General features: G+C 41.6%; 1 protein-coding gene across 5 annotated transcripts in view; it reads left to right on the top strand.

Annotated features, from left to right (window-relative positions):
* The window catches only part of LARS2 (leucyl-tRNA synthetase 2, mitochondrial), a 161,864-nt gene that overhangs the window by 94,456 nt on the left and 42,079 nt on the right, over positions 1 to 25,329 (top strand). For all 5 annotated transcript variants that reach the window (NM_001133767.1, XM_009239114.4, XM_009239113.4 and 2 more), the window contains 5 exon segments: positions 2,585 to 2,689; positions 5,587 to 5,702; positions 8,425 to 8,708; positions 13,200 to 13,298; positions 17,389 to 17,526. In NM_001133767.1, coding sequence (NP_001127239.1) covers positions 2,585 to 2,689; positions 5,587 to 5,702; positions 8,425 to 8,708; positions 13,200 to 13,298; positions 17,389 to 17,526 — 742 coding nt within the window.

The following is a 25,329-nucleotide window of genomic DNA, read 5'->3' as shown; positions in this document are numbered from 1 at the left end:
TATTGCTGAGTTAGAAGAGGAGGCAGGTGCAGGGGTCAACTGGTAGTCTGTGCCACCTGCTGTTTCTCTGGCATAGATGTCCCTATCTGTATGCCTGTCCATGTGCCATATATGCCTATACTGCTGTCTTTTGATTCACCAGTTCTAGATATTACCTAGTGACTTTTATTCTACCACCCCTCGCCTCCCAGCCTCCTGATAACGTCATATTATAATTGCAAAATTTGCAAATACACATTTCTTCTTTGACAAAAGATAGTGTGGAGGCCAGGTGCAATGGCTCATGTTTGTAATCCCAGCACTTTGGGAGGCTGAGACAGGCAGATCATCTGAGGTCAGGAGTTCGAGACCAGCCTGGCCAACATGGTGAAACCCTATCTCTACTAAAAATACAAAAATTAGTCGGGTATGGTGGCATGTGCCTGTAATCCCAGCTACTTGGGTGGCTGAGGCACCAGAATTGTTTGAACCTGGGAGGCAGAGGTTGCAGTGAGCTGAGATCACACCACTGTACTCTAGCCTGGGTGACAGAGTGGGACCCCGTCTCAAAAAAAAAAAGAAAAGAAAAGATAGTATGGAATCAGAAATATGGGTCTCTACTTTGAGAAGTGAGTCTGCACTCAGCCAGCTGCAGCAACAGGTGTCTTCCAGCTAATACATCTGTACCATGGGTGCTGGCTGGAGACCCGTTGGGGTTGCATTTCACTGTTTCCTTACCATATCTCATTCTGTGCTTCCTGACACCCAAGGTGATAAAAGATAAGAGCTGGCTTAGATGCCTGTAGAGTCTGTCACTACTCTTTGAAATATAGACCCTGGCCAGGCACAGTGGTTCTCACCTGTAATTCCAGCACTTTGGGAGGCCAAAATGATAGGATTGCGTGAGCCCAGTAGTTCCAGACCAGCCTGGGCAACATAGGGAGATCCTGGCTCTACAAAAAATTAAAAAAAAAAAAAAATTAGCTGGGTTTGGTGGTACACACCTGCAGTTCTAGCTACTCAGGAAGCTGAGGTGGGAGGATCAGGGTGAGACCCTATTTCTAAATAAATAAATATCTTAAGAATAATTTTAAAAATAAATATAGATTTAATTCTTAGTTTATTTTAATTTTGGGGTTTGCAAAGTAGATAATTACATGAAATCTTAAAACATGCCAAGTATTATAAATAGTAAGAATTCATAAGTTATAACTGTTAATTGCTTATATTGTAAATTAAGTCAAGTGAACTCACTAATTGTCTACCATCTCTCATCTCTTCTTCCACTGGGACTTTACTTAGGTCATTATGCTTCCAGCTCTCCATATATTCACATATATGCACGTATGGCTTGTCTCCTTGTTACAGTAGTTGTAATACACTTCATTTAAGATGATACAGTGTTAGCTGGGTACAGTGGCTCCTGCCTGTAATCCCAGCACTTTGGGAGTCTGAGGTGGGAGGATCACTTGAGACCAGGAATTTTAGACCAGCCTGGGTGACATAGCAAGACCCCTGTCTCTACAAAAAAAAAAAAAAAAAAAAAAATTATATAAATAAAAATTTAAAATAAGATGTTATTTTAAATAATACAATGTAATAGAATTATTGTATTGTAACATAATACAATAATACAATGTTAGAATAAATCCAAATTAAGTGTTTTATTAGGGCCACATAAATATTGTTCAACTGAGCCAAATACATTTTCCTTTTTATATAACTTTTTATTTTTCCTAGAGTTCATAATGTCTTCATTTTTTTTTCATTTACTTTGTATTCTTTGACTTTCTGGCTAAGTCTTCCTGTACACCCCCCATATTTCTTTGAAACTCCTCTCAGTGCAGTTTTCTGCACGTTCCAACCTGCCAGGTAGTCTATCCATTTCCTTATTTTCCCAAAGATGTTTCCTGGGGCACTGTGTACTGCTCAGATCTGACCTGGTCATTCTCCAGGCCTCTGCTGCAACCTGGCCTATTAGAACTTCCCTCTGTCTTTGTTCTGTGAGTGTCCTCATACTTTTTTCTTTGTTGGATCCCTTGTTTCCTGGATCCTATGTCTGTCTCTTTCTTGATTTACCCCTTCATTTTGCTGGAACACATTCTCTAGTATCTCCTAAGGAAAAGGTAAGTGGGTAGGAACTCTTTTGTCTTAGGATGTCTGGAAATCTCTTCCCTCCTTTCTGCTCAATCATTTTCTACTCCCTCTCTACTTCCATCTTCAAGTGTTATGATGGTTTGGAATTTCTGATGTCCCTGGTTTCACTACAGATAGACCTTGTGTTTCTCATCTTCTGTATATTTGAGGTATTTTTCAAAAGGAAAAGACAGTGATGGGAATGTCATTACTCTACCATCTGGAAAGCAAAAGTGCTTTTTCACTTTTCATGAGCATGGAAGAACATTTTTTCATGTGCGTATTTAATCTTTTGATTATTCACTGGTGTGAATTATCTATTAATACCCTTCAAAGGACAACTTATTTAACAATTAGCAGAAAGCACAGAAGTTCTAGTGCTTATTTTTCTCACTTATTTCCTCTGAGATTCAGATGGTGTTGGTGTCTCAGTTGAGTGGCATCCACAGTTATTTGCTCTCATTTTCAGATTGCCTCACGCCCGTGATGGCTGTGAACATGCTCACCCAGCAGGAGGTCCCTGTCGTTATTTTGGCCAAAGCTGACTTGGAAGGCTGTCTGGATTCAAAAATAGGTAAGCAGCTATTAAAATGTAACCACAACAGTATATTTTGCAGATTTAGGGTCAAAATACTCCCCTGTTGCTGTCATCTGGAAGATCTGACTATAGATTCCATGGTCTGATTTGTCTCCTGATAAAAATGAATAGCCCTTCATTTAATCATCCCTTGTTTCAGAACTACATTTTGAAAATATACTAGGTATATTGCACTTTGCTAGTTGCTACTGAGAATAATAAGAAATATCTGACCTACAAATCTTGCCAGTAGAGTTTGTTGTTAAGACTTGTACATATGATACGAGGAACAATGCAACTCAGATGAAAATCCAATTTCAAGACTCATAGAACCATCCCAGTTATACTACCAGCTTTAAAAAAAGGAAGAAAAGAAAACTCATAGAACCAACAGCAACTGCTGGGACGGGGGTTCAAATGAAGCACAAATGATCAATGTGGGCTGGGTTTTGGTGAAGGCTTTGTGGAGGAGGCGAACTCGAGCTATTCAAGAAAAGGATTGTGAAACAGCAGTAAAATTGAAGGCATATTTAGAACTGTAAATTGGATGTCCTTGGCAGCCTCACTCATTCGTGAGCGTTCTAAACTATCGTCATGTAACAGGAAGTCTGAGAATGAACAAAGAGAAGGGAACCTAAAGACAGCTCTGTCCAAAATCTGCCTTCTTTAGGACAGACCTGTGCATTTTTCATTACCAACATTCCTACTGTAGATTCCAGCCAGTCCCCAGAGTCCCAAAACCTTGCAGAGAAAGTTATTTCCACACTATTTCCTGGCACACAGAAATAGCATTTCTTCTTAAATTCACATTTTTTCCCCTCATAACGCTCAGATCAGTTTTTGATGAAGTTGTTTGAAGAAACGTCAAAGCAGAAAATCGATGTTACTCTCTTCTAACCATTTAAACCTAGAAAGTGTGTTGTTTAAAGAAATAATTCCTTTTGTTACTTTTATGCATTTTACAATTAGTAAAATTTATTAATATAACCAGCCGGGATAAACACAAAGGTAGTTTTTATTGATGTGGCTTTTGGGGGAGTTTTTGTTTGTTTGTTTGATATTTTGAATCAGATTACTGACACAATATCGAGAGTTTTGAAGGAAAAAAATCGGATTTTTTTAGGTACATATGGAAACCTGTTTCTCCTGTTGTCTTGATTTCCCATAGTTTCATAATTAACTTTTTCCAAATTTTTGCTTTTTGCCCTCCAAGAAGAACAAGAGCAGAAATAAACAGGAGATAAAGTGGTGTTTTTGCCTCCCACCTGCACTGTTAGAAATAGTTCACATTCAACTGAGCACAACAGGACTACCACCGTGGCCTCAGGCATTCTTTATACGGCCAAATACATTTTGTGGTTACAGTGTCTCCTTTTAAACATTACTCCGAGTTCTTCCAAATTCTATTTTAGAATGTAGTAAATGACTATTTTCCCTTCTTGACTATGAACACCTTTTGGTAGTATTTATTGCTTGCCATTTGTCCTCATTCTTCAACTCCACTCAACATTTATTCAATGCATTAGATGCATTTTGTCTATAATCTCAGCTAGAACACTACAGAACTTTCCATCATGTCACAGAGCTTTTCATCATGTTTGGGAGCTTTAGAACATGTCTCCCAAACATTCAACCACTGTTTTAGGGCGTTGTTCCGAGATCTGACTTAAGCACCTTGTGCAACACCCTTAGCTTTTTATCTCTCAGTTTTCACACAATGTGTTGTATCCATGAGTATGTCAGCAGCTTTTACAGATGACCCTGTAGCAGGGGTTCTCAACCAGGGGAGATTTTGCCACCAGGAGACATTTGGCAATTTTAGAGACGTGTTTGTTTGTCACAACTCAGGGAGTGCTATTGGTACAGTTCAACATCTTGCAATGCACAAGACAGCCCCCGCAACAAAGTCCACAATGTCAGTAGTACCAAGGTTGAGAAATCCTGCCCTTAACAAAACCAAAGAGCTGGGAAAAAAAAAAAAAAACCCGTTCTTATGAGTACCCGAAGCCAAAACAGCGGGCCTTGGCCCCCCTGGGTGAGTGATTTATTAATGCTCAACTTCTCCTCAAGGACATATGTGGGTTAAAGAATAAATGTCTACTTAGAATGTGCTGTTGCTTTTGGGAACAAAACATAGTTACCAGTTTTTGACTTCCTGACTGAGTGGATTTTTCTAGGATTGCTAGGAAATGCTGGAGGAGTCAGCTCTGCTTCTTGAGAGAACCCCACTGCCCTCTGCCACTGAGGGAATTCAAGAAAGAGGCTTCCACAAATGCTTATGATTTTCAGTGGCAAAAAAAAGGCACTCAAAAATGTATATATTAGGATTGTAACTATTAAAAAAAAATAGGCTGGACACAGTGGCTCATACCTGTAATCCCAGCACTTTGGGAGGGTGAGGTGGGCAATCACTTGAGGTCAGGAGTTCAAGACCAGTCTGGTCAACATGGCGAAACCCCTTTTCTACTAAAAATACAAAAATTAGCCAGGTGTGGTAGCGCACGCCTGTAATCCCAGCTACTCAGGAGACTGAGACATGAGAATCACTTGAACCCAGGAGGTGGAAGTTGCAGTGAACTGAGATCGTGCCACTGCACTCTAACCTGGGCAACAGAGCAAGACTCTGTCTGAAAACAAAAACAAAAACAAAAACTAAGCAGAGGAAAAAGACTTAAAGGAAGTAATACCAATATGGTAAACTAGTTGCGTTTTGGCAGTGGGTTTCTCCAACACCGTGTTCCATTTTTCCAACTAATGTGATGTGGTTTTAAAACTTCTATAACTACAAGAGATAGTCTCCTTTAAGAAGCTAAAGCTGGGTGTCAGTACTGTCAGTTGTTTTGTGATTTGGGCACTTGTGAAGGAAATGTTTTGTTTTCTTCTCCTCTGAATAGGAATTCCCAGTACTAGCTCAGAGGACACCATCTTAGCCCAAACCCTGGGCCTGGCCTACTCTGAAGTCATTGAAACTTTGCCAGATGGCACAGAGAGACTAAGCAGCTCTGCTGAGGTTGGTGCCTAAGAACTTACTTCCAGAATGATCACCTTGATACGACTTTGATAGACATTTTCCTTCAGGTGCAAATTACAACCTGTTCCTTCACTCGTCCCCATACCTAACAGCCTTGTAGCCTCATATCTCTGTGAAAACAAAATAATATTCTTCAAGATCTAGAAGTTTGTCAATTGTAAATCAAATTCAGTCCTCGAATAGAATGGTATCGAAGTAACTAATTTTATGTTGGGAATCTCTGCTTGAGAAAAATTATCTTTTCTAAGGAATCTCTGGTTCCTTGGGAGAGGTGACTGAAATTGTTTCTTCTTCCTAGAGGAGATATCTGTTCTCTCCAGATTACTGACATTATTTCTGCCTAAAGTGTAACTCACTTATAGAAATGAACAGGGAAGTTCAGAGTCATGTATATTTGGTCAGGGTTATCTCTTGCTAGTATGAAACAGCAGCACTTAAAGATGGTACATCTGGCAGGATTTGAGCCCAGCCTCTATGTCGAACTAACCTGGAAAGTAGGATGGAAGAGGTAGGGTGAGGGATGGGAGGAGGTAGTGGAAGCAGTGATTCTCAAACTTGAGAACACATCAGAATCCCCTGGTGGCCTTGTTAAACCACAGCCTGGCCCCCACCCCCACCCCAGGGATTCTGATTTAGTAGTCCCAGGTGAGACCCCAAAATTTACACTTCTTAACAAGTTTCCAGATACTGCTGCTAATGCTGCTGGTCCAGGGAACATATTTTGAGAATCAAGGGCTTAGAACCTTGCCACTTAATGTCTGGTCCCTAGACCAGCAGCGCTGGCATCACTTGTTAGAAATGTGGGATCTTAGACCCCACCCGAGTCTAATAAGATCCCTATAGGATTTGTATGCACATTAAAAGTTTGAGAATACTGGCTTAGAGCACTCTTAATCTTAACTGCACATTGGAAACACCTGAAAGTTTTAAAATAATACTGATGCCTAGATCTCACTCCAGATACTCTGATGTGATGGTTATTGGTGGTGAGGGGGGCATGGATCAGACATCAATAGTGTTCAAAGCTCCCTAGTTGATTCTGATGTGCAGCAGAGTCTGGGAACTACTGACTTAACATAGTGATGCCACACCTGGCCGTGGCTCTGAATCACCTGGGAGGTGCTTACAGGTCCCACCTTGGCTGATCTTGATTCAGTGAGACCTGAAGATCCAAGTTTTTCAGGTTTGTGACTGTCTGGCTATATTTATATCTATAGAATAAGGGAATAATGGTCAGGTTTTCTCCTTTGTAAGGAGTCCATGTTTTATAACCACATGTTTGTGGCTTTACTTCATAAACTGCATCCCCAGACATGAGTCATGCTCTAAGATATGGACCCTTAGGCCTTTTTTTTAGACCTTGTTTGAGCAGGTTCCCTGGAGGTGGAGCAGAGCAAAGTTACAGTGTCTGTAAGGAGCCCCAGTTAACCCTCTACAGGGCAAGAAAGGGGACACTTGTGGCCAAAATTAGGCTTCTGAAGTGCCTAGTGAAGCATCCACTCTTTAGTACAGTACTCTGAGCATTAATTATGCTTCCTGGCTTCTTTCACACAGCTTCAGATGGTCTGTTGAAGCCTCTCCTGGCTCTAGGCTGAATACCTAGAGTAAAAGAATTATTTCAATAAGTAGAAGGAGAATGGCTAGGGAAAAGCCGCTTTCATCTATGTGCTTCTGGAATGGAAGGACAGTGATGTTAGGAGAAGACTGACTTTCAGGAGAGCTTTTTATGATTTGCATCACAACTGTGATAATGGGAGTGCAGAAAGACACTTCAGACCGTTCATGAAAAGGGCTGCTTTTGATAAACATAGCTGTATTTTCTTATTCTTTATGCCTCTTGACTGTAAGCTCCTTGAGGACATGGGAAGATCGTATTTATCTTTGTGCCCCCAATGGCTAGCACAAGCCCAGCACATATAGATGCCCAGTGGGTCTTCATTGAACAAATTCGAGAGTACCCGCAATCCAGGTTGTTACCAAGCCACACTGGCTCAATTCATATAATTAGTTTGGCTCTCTGAAAAGCACCAAGTGAAAAGATAATTTCTCTTTTGTACTGTTAGTGGTCTGTCCTGCTGTCTATAAAATGGGAGCATTTAAATATAAAAAGAGTGGTCTGGTTCTTCAAGCCAAAGCCTCAGAATGTTCCTCGGCTTGCCTGAATTCCTTCTGCTTTAGGATAATATTGAATTTTTCTTTTCTGAATATTTTCCCCCCAACAGGGGAGTAGTCATTAAAAATCCATATCGTGCAGTTCTGTACTGGCAGCTAAAAGCTGATATTTGATGATCTCTGTAGGTGTCACAGGGCTCTGGTGATAAAGAAAGCCGCAGAACCAGGGCCAACTTAGACACATTAGACACAGTAGACACAGTGCCTAGGGCCCACAATACTTTTAGAGGCCTCTGCAAAAGTTTTAATTTCTTTTAAAATCAGAAGAAAAAAATGAACTTTTAGGGTCAAAAGTTATATTTGTCTTTATATTGATGCAGTTGTAAAATATAATTTTTAATATTATCTGAAGGAGCAAGGAGCCTACAAAGGCAGAAGCACCTGGGGCTCATGAAAGTCATGATACAGCTCTGCACAGAACTGGTCCCTTGGGAGAGCCACACATAAACATGGCAGGACTGGTGGCAGCTTCGGGGTGGTGACTTGTGCTATGCAGAGAGGAGTGAGCTTTCTTTTCTCTCCCTGTCAGTTCACAGGTATGACCCGGCAGGATGCTTTTCTAGCCCTGACTCAGAAAGCCCGGGGGAAGAGAGTGGGTGGAGACGTGACAAGTGATAAACTGAAAGACTGGTTGATTTCGCGGCAGCGGTACTGGGGCACACCAATCCCCATTGTCCACTGCCCAGTCTGCGGCCCCACACCTGTGCCCCTGGAGGACTTGCCCGTGACCCTGCCCAACATTGCGTCTTTCACTGGCAAGGGAGGCTCTCCACTGGCCATGGCTTCAGAGTGGGTGAACTGCTCCTGCCCGAGGTAAGGAGCCACATCCCTGCAGCGGTGACTGTGCCTATGGCCCCATACCTGCTAGGGCTTCAGACAGCCTCATCCCTCCTGGTGCTAACTCTGCTCCCTTTTTCCCTGACTTCCATGAGGCTAGAAAGAACACTGTGGGTCTTCGGGGCCCTTTAACAGAAGGGTCTGGAATCTGTGGCCCTGCCTCTGCAATGGGCATCCTCCCTTCTCTGAGCTGTTGGAAGCAGCAGTGTCAGTTCAGATCTATCCCAGAAACATCTGATCCAACTGATGGAAAAGCTCTAAATTTTTCTTACAGCTTTGTAAAAAACCACTTTCCTCCATTTTGATATTCCAAAGAGCCACGTGGAGAGGAGAGAAAATGTTCTCTTCTCCGCCTTGCAGTTTTCCAATATAGTGACTGTAACAACAGTGGAGATTTTATCACAAGTAGCAGATTAGTAGCTAAGAGAGCAAGTGTGCTCAGGGGCTGCATTCTTTAATATGCTGAAGCACCATGGTTCCTTTCTCCTCATTTTGGAAGTGGGATTATGTTTTTCTGTCTATTCACTGGCATGTCTCAAGTGCGATTTTTAATGATGCTGTCCATATCAGCTAATTAAACAAATAGCGGATACCAAGTTCCAGTATTTTCCTTCTTCTGTGGAGAAGCCATTTTTCTCTGCCTTATAGATCATGGTGAGGATATTTTAAAATAATTTTGTATTCTGCCAGTATAGAGCTGAGTTACTAGGTTGACAATTAGGTAACCACGTAGTGTAGTTGGAAGTCTTGAGCTGGGAGTCAGATCAGTGATGGATTCAAGTCCTGGCTCTGCCTCCTAACTAACTATCTAGCCTTGGGAAAGTCATTTACCTTTTCTGAGTGTGAAATCCCTCATTAGGAACAAAAATAACCCCATTGAAGGGCTTTTCAGAAGACTAGAATTAACACATGTAATCCTGCACAGTGATACCTTCTAGGCCTTCAATAAATAGAAACTTTACGGCCATCCAGCCAGGGACTTGCCAGCCATCCTCCCAGGTCCTCACTGAGGCAGTTTTGAAATTCAAGGTGGAACTTGGAGGGAGGTATATAGGAAGGCCCAGACCATTTTAGGGTAGAAAGGCTGGCTCCAGGAGGAAAATAGCACACCCTCTTTGTTGATAAGCGCTGACAAAGGGCTTCCCTACCAGAGATGTTGGTGGCCTACATACAGCACAGCAGTTGTGGCCTTATTGATGAGGATAAGGTTTCCTGCTTGGCTGCAGATTTACTGGAGGGCAGAACCTAGGCCTTGGTGTTGGGCAAGGCTTCCTGGATGATCTTTTTTTTTTTTGAGATGGAGTCTTGCTCTGTCGCCCAGGCTGGAGTGCGGTGGCGCAATCTCGGCTCACTGCAAGCTCCACCTCCCGGGTTCACACCATTCTCCTGCCTCAGCCTCCCGAGTAGCTGGGACTACAGGTGCCCGCCACCAAGCCCGGCTAATTTTTTGTATTTTTAGTAGAGACGAGGTTTCACCATGTTAGCCAGGATGATCTCCATCTCCTGACCTCGTGTTCTGCCCACCTCGGCCTCCCAAAGTGCTGGGATTACAGGCGCGTGCCACTGTGCCCAGCCCCTGGATGATCTTAATGAGCATCCAAGGCTGAGAGCTACTGAGCCAGTGTGGCCGAGCAAGGCAGGCCAGTGTGGCCGAGCAAGGCAGCCCAGTGCTACAGACTACAGGCACCAGAGCCCACCAGATGTGGATTCCTTACCTCCGAACTACAAGACCTTGGACAAGTTTCTTAACGTCTCTGAATCCTAGTTACTCATCTTAAAAAGGGGGATATGAGCAGTATCGGTCTCATAATCCCCAGGGCTACTGGGGATTAAATGAGATAATACTTCTGCGGTACTTGGCTCAGTTCCTACTACCCAGTATTATTATCATTACTATTGGAGCTAATCCTGATAACATTATCACCATTATCTATCACTTCTATCCCTCCTGCTTGCCATGTAGCTTCTTCCTTATCATCTAGTTTTGAGTATCAGCAATAAAACATGTTAGTTGCCTTCAAGTCCAACAAGACCATTAAAAAGGAAATCAGCATGGCAAATGTTAGCCAGCTGTTATTCCTTTTATAAATTGAGCCCTGCATTTTCTCCCTCACCTGGACCTCACTTGCACAAGGTAAGTGAGGAAGACAAAGTAATCTTTATTTTCTAATTATTTCCCAAAATAGTGTCTGTGTTCTGGTTGATTGCTCACCAAATAAAAAGACCTGGCTTTAATTTAGAGGTGCACTGTTGAGATCAGCTTCTTAGAGCAGCCGTGGGTGGTAGGAAGCTGGATTCCCTGAGGGCTGTCTCTGAAAAGCTTCTACTCTTAGAGACCACCACTGTTCTCATTGGGAAGTCCCCTGATTAAAATGCATGGGGTCCCAAAGCCCTGCCAGATCTAGGGCGCCCATGCTCTCTGCTCAGCCACTGCATTTAACCAGCTGACGAGGGAGCTGGAGGGCTATGTGGGGGACTGGCCATTTCCTTGGGTAATATTTGTAAAGCTGGTATGAACTACTTCACAAATGGAAGACAGAAATACAACCCTTCTTTTATTCTTAAATTAAAAATACACTCAAGCCCATACATGCTAAATTAGCAGAAGATTTATCAGTTCCTCTTGGGATTCCTCATCCCTTCTCCCCAAATTCTCCAATAACCCCCAAAGACTTACACTTTCCAAAGTGCAATATTTGGAGGGGCGATGAGCTTCACATCCATGCCTTAGAAGGGAGAGCCTGCTATGGCTTCCCACTGCCACAGAAGGCCCTGTTGATAGCTGGTCCTACCCATCAGACAGAAGGTGCTGATTCTCTGCTGATCCAGGCCTTGAGGGGTCTCCAAGGCAGCTAATCCCCGTCCTGTGCTAGGCTTGACTAAGGGCACCTTATTTTGAGTTCCTAGGTAGTGTGGCTTTTGGCACCTGGTTCTTTCAGTCCCACAGGCCCACACCTCTAGGAATGTTCTTAAGAATGAGTGTAATGGGATTAATGGCTCATGCCTGTAATCCCAGCACTTTGGGAGGCTGAGGCAGGCAGATCACTTGAGGTCAAGAGTTCGAGACCAGCCTGGCCAACATGATGAAACCCTATCTCTACTAAAAATATAAAAATTAGCCGGGCATGGTGGCATGCACCTGTAATCCCAGTTACTCAGGAGGCTGAGGCAGGAGAACTGCTTGAGCCCAGGAGGCAGAGGTTGCAGTGAGCTGAGATCGAGCCACTGCACTCCAGCCCAGGTGACAGAGCCAGACTCCATCTCAAAATAAAAAGAATGAGTGTAACACTTGGGCCCTTGTGAGACCTTGGTCCCGCTGGATATGTCTGTCCCTAGGACAGGGATTCCTTTTTCTTTGCAACCCTTCACATATCAAGGATCTCACTTTATTCTCTGTCTTGAACACCAGGGCTTTCTTCACTCTTCCATAAGGAACCTACCTTTAGGCAGTGGTCTGGTGGTAGATATGTAATTAGCTCTGGAGGGGGGTCCTGATTTCTAGCATTTGCCAATTTCCGTGATGTACATACTCCCATCAGGGCCAGTTTCAAGCTACCAACTTGCCATCTTTTGTCACAGTGTTGTGAAGAGATGCCCCAATTGATTCTTACAGGCTGGCATGAGCTGGAGCAACCATTGCCTTTGGGGCTTCCAAGTTGGTTTGTCTTCCTTGAGTCATCCTGGTAGATTTCTGCACCTGTCACCCCAGAACAGAAGTAGAAGAAAAATCCAAGTTGATTTTCCACACATCTCCCTATATTTGGTTCTCTTTTCTCTTCATGCATTGATTGGCTTCATAAGCATCATAAAGTAGGCATTGGCGAAGGCAATCTTGACATGCCTGGAACAGAAGTTAAGGCACAAAAGAGATGCCTAATCCTGTCTTGTCCTTTTGGGTGGTGAGGCTTTCTACCAGGTTAAATTCAGAGAAGTGGAAAATAAGGCTTTTAATTGTTGAAAATTGAAACTTTATTTGTAAATAAATTTCTTTAAAACATCACATAGTATACAATATAAAAAGAGAGCTTTCCCTGAATTGTCTTTTCATATGTGGCTTTATTCTTTTTTTTTGAGACAGAGTCTTGCTGTGTCACCAGGGTGGAGTGCAGTGACACGATCTTGGCTCACTGCAACCTCCACCTCCTGGGTTCAAGCAATTCTCCTCCCTCAGCCTCCCAAGTAGCTGGGACTACAGGCACACGCCACGATGCCCGGCTAATTTTTCGTATTTTTAGTAGAGATGGGGTTTCACCATGTTGGCCAGTATGGTCTCGATCTTTTGACCTCGTGATCCACCCACCTCAGACTCCCAAAGTGCTAGGATTACAAGCGTGAGCCACCACACCCAGCCTGTGGCTTTATTCTTATGACATTTTAAATTCATACTTATAGCTCTCTCAAAAGCTGATGGAAAACTGCATTAAAATTTAAAAAGAAACCAATTGATGAATTTCATTTCTTTCTTAGGTGCAAGGGAGCAGCCAAGAGAGAGACAGACACGATGGACACCTTTGTTGATTCTGCTTGGTACTACTTCAGATACACTGACCCTCACAATCCACACAGGTAAAACGTCCCTGCTGATGTCCTTGAGCATGTGTCAGTGTGGCTCCTCCTAGAAGCAAAGACCAAGATGGAATTAGACATGCAAGAGATTTCCTGGGGGAAATGCCTGTGCAGATTAAAGGGGAGAAGAGGAGGAGTGGGCAGAGAGTGCTCTTAGACCATGATGGAGCTATGACAGGTGTGAAAGGAGAAGGGAAAGGAAGGAGAATCAGGTGGAGGAGCCTCAGCCCAGAGCACAACTCTGAGAAAGCCTTGACCTGGCCAGTGGGAAGCCCCAAGCAAAGCTTGTCCATTAGAGTCTTACAGTCAGGCTGAAATGGCTCTGCTCCAGCCCCTCCCTCTACTCTCCTGGGAGCAGCCTGGGAGAGCAACATGGGCTGGCAGGAACACACCAGAGTGGGTCCACAGATGCAGCAACTGGAAGCTGTCAGTCAACTGTGCACCTCGGAACAGGCTCTCTTAAAGGGAGAGTGCTACATCATTAAGTTAGATTATTCACAGCCACATAAATCCCAAGTACAACACAAATACAAAATAGAAAAATGAAGGAAATGCTACTGTGATACCCTCCTTGCAGTGAACTGCATTTGTATGATTGTAAAGATGTAATGTTATTTATTTAACTGAAAAGAATGATGTAACTCTCTGTAACTCTACAGAGAAGGTAGCAGGTAGGGAGGGTGAACAGCTAAGAAGCCTCACCTCTTACCACATAGTAGATCATTTCCTAAATTGATAAATCAATAAAGAGTATAAACATGTTTTTTTCTTTTTTCAGTAATTGCTGGGAGAAACAACCAAAAGAATTAAAAGTGGCTAAGAGACAGGCCTGAGGCAAGGAAAGAATTGGGGCTGGAGACCACTGTTTTTCATTATAAATCTTTCAGTACCATTTGATTTTTAAGCTGTATTCATGTGTTTCTTTGAACCCCGTCCCCCGCCCCGCCCCCCCAAAAAAAGAAACAAATTAAGGAAAAGAGAGCAGTAGGTAGCCTTGTAAAGAGACAGAATGAGAGCCAAAAGAAACTCTTCCAGAGCCCAGGAAAAAACACAGCATTGTGCTTAAAAGGGCTTTGCCTAATTGCTCTTGTACATGGCAGAAACATTCTGGAACCCTATTACCTACATATAAAATATGCCTTCCTATTCTTCGTGGTTCTAAAATAATATCTTTCTAGTGAGACAGATACTCCTGCCCTCACCCTGCCAGAATTTCAACCTGCAGTGTTGTGATTCTGTAATTTGAGTTCATATCAGATATGAGGGGGATCCTTGTCGGGCATGGTGGCTCACGCCTGTAATCCCAGCACTTTGGGGTGCCGAGGCAGGCAGATCACCTGAGGTCAGGAGTTGGAGACCAGCCTGACTAACATGGCAAAACCCCAACTCTACCAAAAATACAAAAATTAGCTGGGCATGGTGGCACGCACCTGTAATCCCAGCTACTCGGGAGTCTGAGACGGGAGAATCGCTTGAACCCGGGAGGCAGAGGTTGCAGTGAGCTGAGCTGGCGCCACTGCACTCCAGCCTGGGCAACAAAGTGAGACTTCCTCTCAAAAAAAAAAGAAAAAAAAGAAATGAGGGGGATCCTGAGTGAAAGATACCCTGCAAAGGCAGGAAGGGTGCAAGGTGACGACTGTGGCTGGGAACCACCAGCATGGCCTTTTCTGGCCCGCAGAGGGGCTCCCCTTCAGGGCCTTCCCTCTATAAGGGGCCATTGGTGCATTTCATGTAGTAACAACTGGCTTAGAATGCAAGTGAGGTCAGGCTCTTTCCTTTCTCAGAGTGCTTCAAAGGAAAGCCTTCACACAGATGAGAGAGACTCCATGGCGGGTGAAACATCCTGAGACCGTCACAGCCCCCAGTTTGTGAACAGCAGTGAGCACTTCATTTCCCTCATGACACGCTGTGGTTAGCTTCAGCCCCGGCGCGAGTTCTTCCTGGGGTGGTTTCCTGAGTGGATCATAAATCTGAGCTGTAGCTACTTTGAACATTTCACTCCTTAATATATCCCAAACTTGTTTTCCGGCCAAATACCATCCTTCACTTCCCTTTCTTTTCTGTCGCTTGGATTGGCAGTTGAATTTCTTTAGGGAACTATTTTTCACAAAGAAAAAAAGTATTTTTAAAAATTTTATCAGAATTCTGGTACAGTGACTGGAGAACACCAAACTATATTAAGATGCAAATATGTGGTGGTAGCCAGGCTCTTTTTTCTAGCCTCAAAGCTGAAGCCAGCCAAGTCTATCCTGGGGAAAAAAGGTGGCTTGAGGTGTCAGGGAACCAATTCACAAATATCCGAAGTCCTCCAAAGGCAAAGGTTTGCTTGATTGGCTGACCTCAAGGGATGGCATTACCTTGGCAACACAGAGGTCTGTCACCAGCCAGTGCTGCCCCTCCCACCGAGGGTCCCAGCCAGAAAATGGAAATGACATTTCCTTTCCTCTCCAGTGTCCATTAGGACCCGAGAGTATGAGAAAGCCTTTCTATTAGTATCTGTTGGCCAAAAAGTATGTTAGGTGAGAGTTATTGGGCTATTTTATGACAATTCACCTTAAATATGCTGTATCACATTCAGTAAGCAATATACAGTCTCTTGCTGACTATATTTTCAGACTACTTTAAAAAATAAAATCAAATTTCTATTTTAAAATAAACATTTACAGCTGGGGCACAGTGGCTCACATGTGTAATCCCATAACTTTTGGAGGCCGAGGCGGGAAGATCACTTGAGGCCAGGAGTTCAAGACCAGCTGGGCTGAACGTAGCAAGACCTCGTCTCCACAAAAAATGTTTTAAAAAAATTAACTGATGGCCAGGTGCAGTGGCTCACACCTGTAGTCCTAGCACTTTGGGAGGCCGAGTTGGGCAGATCACCTGAGGTCAGAAGTTCAAGACCAGCCTGGCCAACATGGCAAAACCCCATCTCTACTAAAAATATAAAAATTAGCCGAGTGTGGTGGCAGGCACCTGTAATCCCAGCTACTCAGGAGGCTGAGGCACAAGAATAACTTGAACCCTGGAGTCGGAGGTTGCATTGAGCCGAGATCATGCCCCTGCAACCCAGCCTGGGTGACAGAGCGAGACTCCGTCTCAAAAAGAAAATTAAAAAAAAAAAAGAAAAGAAAAAATTAGCTGGGCATAGTGGTGTGTGTCTGTAGTCCTAGATACTTGGGAGGTTGAGGCTGGAAGATCGCTTGAGCCCAGGAGTTGGAGGCTGCAGTGAACTATGATTGTGCCACTGCGCTCCAGCGTGGATGACCAAGCAAGACCCTATCTTTAATAAAGAAAAAAAAAGTTTTTTAACGTGAAAATAAATTAATAAATAAACATTTAGTATCTGCATGTTAATCTTCATTGTAAATACCACATTGCCCTCTATTGGTAGGAACTCCGACATCTCAATTGTGTAATCATAATAATAAAAATTGAAGTGAATCTAGATATTCAAGGTGCATTGTAGCAAGATGCCTTTTTTTGCTGGTATGTTTTCTTCTTGTCCTCATTTTATATGCAAATTGCTTTTGTTGAAATATGTCAGTAATATCTTCTGTAACCATTTTTATAATTTCATAAATTAACACTTATCTTTTTTCTTTTTTATTATATAAGCTTTTCTCATATATATATTTTTGTTTGTTTGTTTGTCTGTTTGTTTTGTTTTTGAGACAGAGTCTCACCCTGTTGCCCAGGCTGGAGTGCAATGGCACGATCTTGGCTCACTGCAACCTCTGCCTCCCGGGTTCAAGTGATTCTCCTGCCTCAGCCTCCTGAGTAGTTGGGATTACAGGTGCCCACCACTACAACTGGCTAATTTTTGTAGTTTTAGTAGAGATGGGGTTTCGCCATGCTGGGCACGCTAGTCTCGAACTCGTGACCTCAGGTGAGCCACCTGCCTCGGCCTCCCAAAGTGCTGGGATGACAGGCATGAGCCACCGCACCCGGCCTTCTCTTATATTTTAAAAAGAAAATCATTGTTATTCCCTGATACAGTTCATTTCAGGGCATATGCATATTACAATAGGCCTGTTTAATTTACACAATTGTGGCAAAGCAGGTTTTTTAAAATGCCTCTATCTCTTTTTTACAGCCCTTTTAACACAGCAGTGGCCGATTACTGGATGCCTGTGGATTTGTACATTGGAGGAAAAGAACATGCCGTCATGCACTTGTTCTATGCAAGATTCTTTAGTCATTTTTGCCATGATCAAAAAATGGTTAAACATAGGTAAGCACTTATACTGCTTTGCAAAGTAATTTGAGTTCCATGAATAGCAACTTCAAGCAGGTGTCAGTTCTTCTGAAGCAAGGTAAATGCATGTAGTAGAGTACTAGTTTTCTAGTATGCTTTAGAGGTTATTGTCAACCTTAACCATTTGAGGTCCATTTATATTGCATAATCAGTTCTGGCATGTGATGTTGCATGCTTGCATAGAACCTAGCCTTCAGTGCTTCTCTGTTTAACTGAGTTAAGTAATTAAGAATTGTACCTGTGAGGCAGAGAGGAGTGGCCCATAATGTTTTATATCATCTCATGTGAGGTCATGCTTATCACCCAGTCCTTCTGTGTCAGCTCTGTTCCTAAGCTTGGCTGAATCCCACCTTGATGCATCCCTCTAAAAAATGTATAGAGTGGATCTGAAATAGAGAATCACATTGTAAAAACATCAGTAAATTCTTTTCCTGTTGGCCTATTGTAACCCTTTCCTCATAATGTTCAGAAAAATGTGTGTGTACTTTTCCCCATGAAACGTATCATATATAAAAATTGCATATTTAATGTAGTTAAAGAATTGTACAACACATTAAATATGTAATTTTTATATATGAACATACATGCCCCACTCCTCAGTTTAAGAAACAGAGTATTTCAGGTACCTTAGAATCCCCAAGGTGCCCCCTCCGATTGTGTATCGCTCTTCTACGCCCACCACCTCGCCCCTAGCTAATACCGATCCCAGATTTTTAATTCCTCACTTTCTTGCTTTTCTTTATAAATGTATCATTTCTGCATGTATTTTTAAACTATATATTGTCTGGTTTTCCTGTGTTTGAACTTTACATAGGTAGAATTATATTTCAGGTATTCTGTCTTGCTTTCCTCACTCAGCAGTTTTTTGAGATTCAGCAGTGCTGATGGATGAAGTTATATTTCATTCCTGTTTCACTGCTGCATGATATTCCATTATATGGAATGAAACTTCCAAAATAGAGCTCAGTTTATGTATCATACCACCATTAATGGTGGTTGGACTGTTTTGTGCAATTATGAACAAAACCGCTATGAACCTTCTTGCACATGGTTCCTGACATACGCATCACCATTTCTTTAAAATGTGTACCTAAGAGTAGAATTGCTCGATTGTAGGATACGCACATGTTCAACTGTCTTGAGAAACACCAAACTGTTTTCCATAGTGATTACCTAAGCCTATACTCCCCTAGTAGAAATGAGGATTCCGATCACTCTTACATGGTCATCAACATTTTGTACTATCCAACTTTTAAATTTCACCAAACCAGCGGGTATATAATGGGTCACGTTGTGAGTTAAATTTGAATTTTAAGACACCGATTTTTTTTTAATTTTTTTATTTTTAATTTTTGCAGGTACATAGTAGGTGTATATTTATGGGGTACATGAGATATTTTGGTACAGGCATGCAATACATAGTAATCACATCATGGAAAGTTGGGTATCCATCCCTTCAAGCATTTATCCTTTGTGTTACAAACAATCCAATTATACTCTTTTAGTTATTTTTAAATGTTTAAGTTATTGCTGACTATAGTTGATTTCTTAATGAAGTTTATCATGTTTCATAGGTTTATGAATCTCTGTGATCAAATCCCTGTTTGTATCCTATGCTTTTATTTTTTCTAGATCGTTTCTCTTTTATTGATTTGTAAGGGGTTCTTTAAATATTCTTGATACTAATCGTTTTTCAGCTATATGTATTGCAAGTAGTTTTTTCTAGTTCTTGGCTTGTCTTGTTTTTATGGCATCTTTTGATGAACAGAAACTCTTAATTTAATGTAGTAGAAATTAATAATCTTTCCTTTATGGCTATTGCTTGCGGTGTGTCAGTACTGTTAATAGAATAGTCCATCCTTTTCCCCACTGATCTGTAGTGCCCTCTCCATCATAAATCAAGTTGTCATATATTCCAGGGCTTATTGATAGGATCTTTATTCTGGGACTACAGGTGCCCACCAGCACGCCTGGCTAATTTTTGTATTTTTAATAGAGATGGGGTTTCACCATGATGGTCAGGCTGGTCTCAAACTTCTGACCTCAAGTGATCCGCCTGCCTCGGCCTCCCGAAGTGCTGGGATTACAGGCATAAGCCACTGTGCCCAGCCGATTTCTTTATAGCTATCTTCCAGTTTCTAATTGTCTCTCTGTCTCTATCTGCTGATAAACCCATTCTTTGAGGTTTTTTTTATTTTAATTATTCTTCATTTCTAGAAGTTCTAGGTTTTTAAATTTTCCTTTATGATTTTTATAGTATTTTCGTGCTATCTTTTAAGCCTTTATTTTCTAAAATAGATTAAACATACTATTTTATATTATCTGATAATTCTTAATCTAATGTCATTATGGGTCTGTTTAGTCATTTGTTGTTTCTGCTGTTCTCACTCATGATGCCTAGTTCTTTGGGGGATGGGGTGCAAGGGGTGTTTTAACTGACCTTGTATTTCTTGAACCTTTTTTTTTTATAGGAACTCTTTGGAACCTCTCTGGTAGAGGTGATTTTGTGTTAGCTTCTCCCTGTTGCCTGGAGATGCTACCAATCCAAGATCACTTTAAACTGAATTTTCTGCTTGAGGTTTTTAGGACCATATAGGTAATATGAATACAGTCCCAAACCCACATGAGGGTCAACTTCTGTCTACAGATTCTCAGGAGAAATACTTTTCTTTCCTCCTACACATCACCATGGTCAAGATAGGCGAGTTTCCTTGTTTGTCTCTTCTAACCACAGGTTTATTTCTAGTTCATTGATGATTTCTGGTTCATTGACGATTCCTGCCTTGTTTGAGATCTTCTTCTAGACTCCCAAGGTTGCTTAGGCTTTAGGTTTGGTGTCCCATCTTTTGTGTACCATGCCATGAACAAACATTTATGATCACAGGGGTTCTATAGATATGCCCAGGGTGGAAGCTGGCTTCAGGAACTGTGTTTCCTAAGTTGGGTTTGGTTTGGTTTTGCCAGCTCAATGTATTTTATATTCCAACTGTCTTTTCACTTGTTTTTCATGAGGACAGTAATTCAGGCTCTCTTGTCTGCTGTATTACCAGAAGCGTAATTGCTGGATTTTTTTTTTCAGTTGTTGTTATGTTGTTTTTCTGTTTGTTTGTTTACTACAACATCCTTTAGAATATTTTTTAGTTACAGAGAAGAAAAGAGGGGAAATATCTGATTATTTCCCTATCCAGATAACCCATGTTGACAATTAAAAAAAAAAAGTAATACATGTCTAAACCATTTTGTAACTACACAGAAAGTGAACATTGTTGTCTCCCTCCCTGCATGCCACTCTTTAGCGCTTTCCTCGACTTTTAGGTTTCTTTTTATTTCTGCCAGGAAAATATTTTGCCTATCCCCACATGTGTTTTTATTGATATACTCATTTTAAATGTTGCTTATATTGCATACATGTCCTTTGCTTCTTTGACTTAATAATATAGCTTGGTGGTCTTTCCATATCAGCACAAACAAATATCACATTCTTTTTAATGTAGGCATAGTATTCCCTCATGGATATACCATAATTTATGTAAGCAGTCACCTATTCTTCCAATTACTATTTTTTTTTAAGTCCAGTGATCCTCTTTATTGATATGCTTAGCAAATAATTGGGAGCATATATTTAGGCTCAAGTCCTAACACTGGGGAATTCTGGGTCAGAAAATACGTGTCTTGAAAATTTTGATAGAATATTACTTTTAAAACTTTTGAAATGCAGACAGAAACCCATTTTCATTAAAATGAAGCACATTGAAAGCTCCTTCCCTTCACTTAACCCTCGGACCAGATGGCTGACTCTGCACATGCATGCATGGATTAAAAGAAGTCTACTGTACAGAAAACTAATTTAAGGTCTAAATTAAATGCTTAAAATAAATTTATTCTCATCAGTCCCAGAGACCTTCATGTATAAAAATAAACTGGTCTGCATCAGAAGGACACTAAAAACATTAACAGCATTACTCCTCAAGTAAACAAATTTGTTAAAGTGTTTATACTTTAGGTTCTAGAATTTACCAGTTCTGTTTTGCATTTCTTATGTCTGGAAACTAATTTACCTAACTAGATAAAGATTCTCATTGATAATGGGAATTGTGTCCTGTTACTGTCATGGTATCATGGATATTACACATTTTTAGTGTTTTGTTTTTGTTTTTTTGTTTTTTTGTTTTTTAAGAAATTGAGTTTAGGTTGGATGTGGTGGCTCACACCTGTAATCCTAGCACTTTGGGAGGCCAAGGTGGGTGGATTGCTTGAGGTCAGGAGTTCGAGACCAGCCTGGCCAACATGGTGAAACCCCATCTCTACTAAAACTACAAGAATTAGCTGAGCATAGTGGCATGCGCCTGTAACCCCAGCTACTAGGGAGGCTGAGGCACAAGAATTGCTTGAACCTGGGAGGCGGAGGCTGCAGTCAGCCAAGATCGTGCCACTGCACTCCAGCTTGGGCGACAGAATGAGACTCTGTCTAAAAATTAAAAAAAAAAAAAAGGAAAAGAAAAAGAAATTGAGTTTAATCCCTTGAAACAAACAGATGAAAGTTTATATTCTTCAAAGGAAATGTTCTCCAGTGCACGCAGTTGCATACACCTATGTTCTTAGCTACTCCAGAAGCTGAGATTGAGGCTGAGGCAGGAAGATTACTTGAACCCAGGAGCTTGATTCCAGCTGGGCAACATAGCAATACCCTGTTTCTAAAACAAAACAAAAAACAAAGGAAATATCCTCCATGGGCTAGGGAGAATTGATTAGAACTTAAGTTTAAAGACCAAATACAACTTGAGAAACATCTCAAGCCAGGCGTGGTGGTTCACGCTTATAACCCGAGCACTTTGGGAGACCAAGGCGGAAGGATCACTTTAGGCCAGGAGTTTGAGACCAGCCTAGGCAACATAGTGAGACTCCATCTGTAAAAAAAAAAAAAAAAAAATTTAATGAGCCAGGTGTGGTGGTGCACGCTTGTAGTCCCAGCTGCTTGGGAGTCTGAGGCAGCAGAATTACTTGAGTCCAGGAGTTCGGGGCTGCAGTGAGCCATGATTGCCACTGCACTCCAGCCTATGCAACAAAGTAAGACACTGTCTACAAAAAAAAGTTGGGGGAATAGCTCCTTCTTATGTAGGTCTGGAAACAAAGGCCATATGTAAGTGATTTCTAGCTCCTTAACAGTAAAGCATATTTCTGCCAGTTTCTGAATGATTTTTTATAGAAGTACTCAATCAGTAAATTATTCAATGGCCAAGTATCTAAGGTATAGGACAGGGTCTGGCTATTTTTATGACTTATTTACAATGGTTTAAGACTATCTTCAAGCAGGAAAAAAGGTTTGCTGCATTCTGATATAATTTTAAAATGCAGTTTCAAGTATGACTTTGTTTTTACTCAAATGCATTGCCAATTTGCAGAGCCTCCAGGTAACACCTGGATTTTGCTTTACCATCAACATTAAGGGACAAGTATATGGTGTAAATTGAAATAGACCTATGGAGTTTTGTTTTTTTGAATCTGTTTTTAAATTCTGTTCAAGATTCCGTTCCATGCTTTCCTCCTCCAAAAGAGACTTATTTTAAGTACTGGAAAGGCTGACCTTTGAGGAAGGTACAGAAAGTCATCTTAACTGTTACTCAGCGCTGCTGTCAGCATTACTCTTGTTGGAGCACATCAGGGCAGCAACAGCCTCTGAAAACTCTCCCGGTGCATTACCTCTTTCTTAGAGGTGTTTTGGTAAACCAGTCAGCCACACATGAAATGAAAATCACCCACTTTCTGTGATGAGTAATTTGGAATTATACAATCAGTATTTTTGAGAGCCTCCAAACAACTTTATCAAGCTGGGCTGGGAGGAAAAATTGAGACCCGTCAACCACATATGTATTTCTGAAATCTGTATAAATCAGCATTTCCTAGTCTAGTTCTGTATTCCTTTTGGTTAGCATTGTCATTTCAGGAGGCTATGTGAGATGATAGTACAGCTATTCTATTTTAGTTTAACATTTCTGAGCCCCTCAGCCCTTGTCTCAAGTAGCAGCTCTGGAACAGGAATCCAAAGACCTCTGTCTGTGTTCAGTGGTGCCCCGATTAGCTGTGTGGACCAGAAGCTGAACTCCTTTGGGTCTCAGTGGCCTCGTATGTTAGGAACTCAGTTATCTCTGAGCACCCTTTTCACTCTGATTCTAATTTCTTCAAATACAGACAGCAAAGGTTTATGTATATCTAATCATCTTTCCTGTTTTCTAAGAGTTGTGGACATTTTTTTTCATCACCTGCATGTTTAGGCTTGCAGTTTGAACTTTAAGGTCTCCTTACCATACATAAGAGGCTGGCCTCCAAGTTAAGTGTGCCACCACACAGGACAGCAGGTGCCTTAGTTGTGTGGTCTGAAATACCAAGTTAATGATTAACCAGGAATTAATGTAAGCAGGAAACCCACAAAAGAAGATATCCAAATGATTAATAAACATTTTATCACACTATAAAATAATAAACATCTTACACTGTAAAATGTTTCCGTCCCAGCACGATGGCTCGCACCTGTAATCCCAACAGTTTGGGATGCCAAGACAGGATGATCGTTTGAGTGCAGGAGTTTGAGACCAGCCTGGGCAACACAGCAAGACCCCATTTCTATGATTTTTTAAAAAAATTTCCCTCACTGGCAAATATAAATTATTTAGCAGTGAGATGCCATCTTCCATGTGGTAAGGAAGCTAGCATAAGAGCAGCTCTCATATATTGCAGGAAGTAGCTTGGAACAATCTTTCTGAAAAGCATTTTGGCAATACATAGTGAGAGCCTTAAAACTATTCATTTTTGGATGCACTAATTGCACTGCTAAAAATCTATCCTAAGGAAATAATCAGAAATGCAAACTTATGCACCAAGATGTTCATGTAAGTGTTATTTCAAGTAGCTAAAAATTTGGATACAATCTACATGCCCCAAAATGCTGAGACAGGGTAAATAAAGTATAATCCATCTACGTGGAGCACACTTATACAACACTTTCAATTAAATTACAAAGAATGTTTAATAACATGGAGAAATTCATCTGAAGTAATGAGAAATAGAAAAAGCAAGATACAGCTTGGTTATCTTTGTCTTTATATATACAAGCACATATATACACATACTCAAAGCAAGAGAAAAGACTAGAAAAACTCATGCCAACATGTTAACACTAGCTATCTCTGGGTGGTGAGCCCAATATACTTCTGATTTTTTCCAGATTTTTTACAATGATTGTGTAACTTTATGATTTACGGTATAGTATATATTCTGAAGAAGGAAAATATGCGGAGCTTCCTGCTGTGGTTGTGGGTGTGGGGTAGGATCAGCTTTCAGCTTCCCTCCTTCTGGTGGTTAGCACCAGCTTGAAAGAGGGGGCACATTAGAGCGTGGGAACATGTCGTGGCCCATCTTCACTGAATGAGATCAGGAAGCCTTTTCTCTCCCTTTGTGGGAGACCGCTGTAAACATGGAATCTTGTCACTTTTTGTTGTAGCTCTGTAACGCAACTTAGACACTAAATTCCCCAAACTGAATTTCTCCCTTTGGTTTGGAATCAACAGAAAGTGGTGGCTGTCAGAAGCAAGCAGCTGCTCGGGGAACTCCCATGAGAAGGGCAGGCCGCCTGCTGACCATGGAGAGCACAGCAAGCCCCTATCCACAGAGTTTTCTTCTCTGTCTCTCTGATCATGCCAGAAACGGGGCTACTGGGAAAAGGAACAGGAAGGGAAGAGAAGCTTTACTTGGGTCCTGCTGTATTAGTAAGCCCTCCTTCTG

The sequence above is a fragment of the Pongo abelii genome, chromosome 2 (assembly GCF_028885655.2).
Source record: "Pongo abelii isolate AG06213 chromosome 2, NHGRI_mPonAbe1-v2.0_pri, whole genome shotgun sequence".
Classification (NCBI taxonomy): Eukaryota; Metazoa; Chordata; class Mammalia; order Primates; family Hominidae; genus Pongo; species Pongo abelii.
The sequence above is the reverse complement of the archived record's forward strand: the minus strand, read 5'-3'. Positions and strand labels throughout refer to the sequence as shown.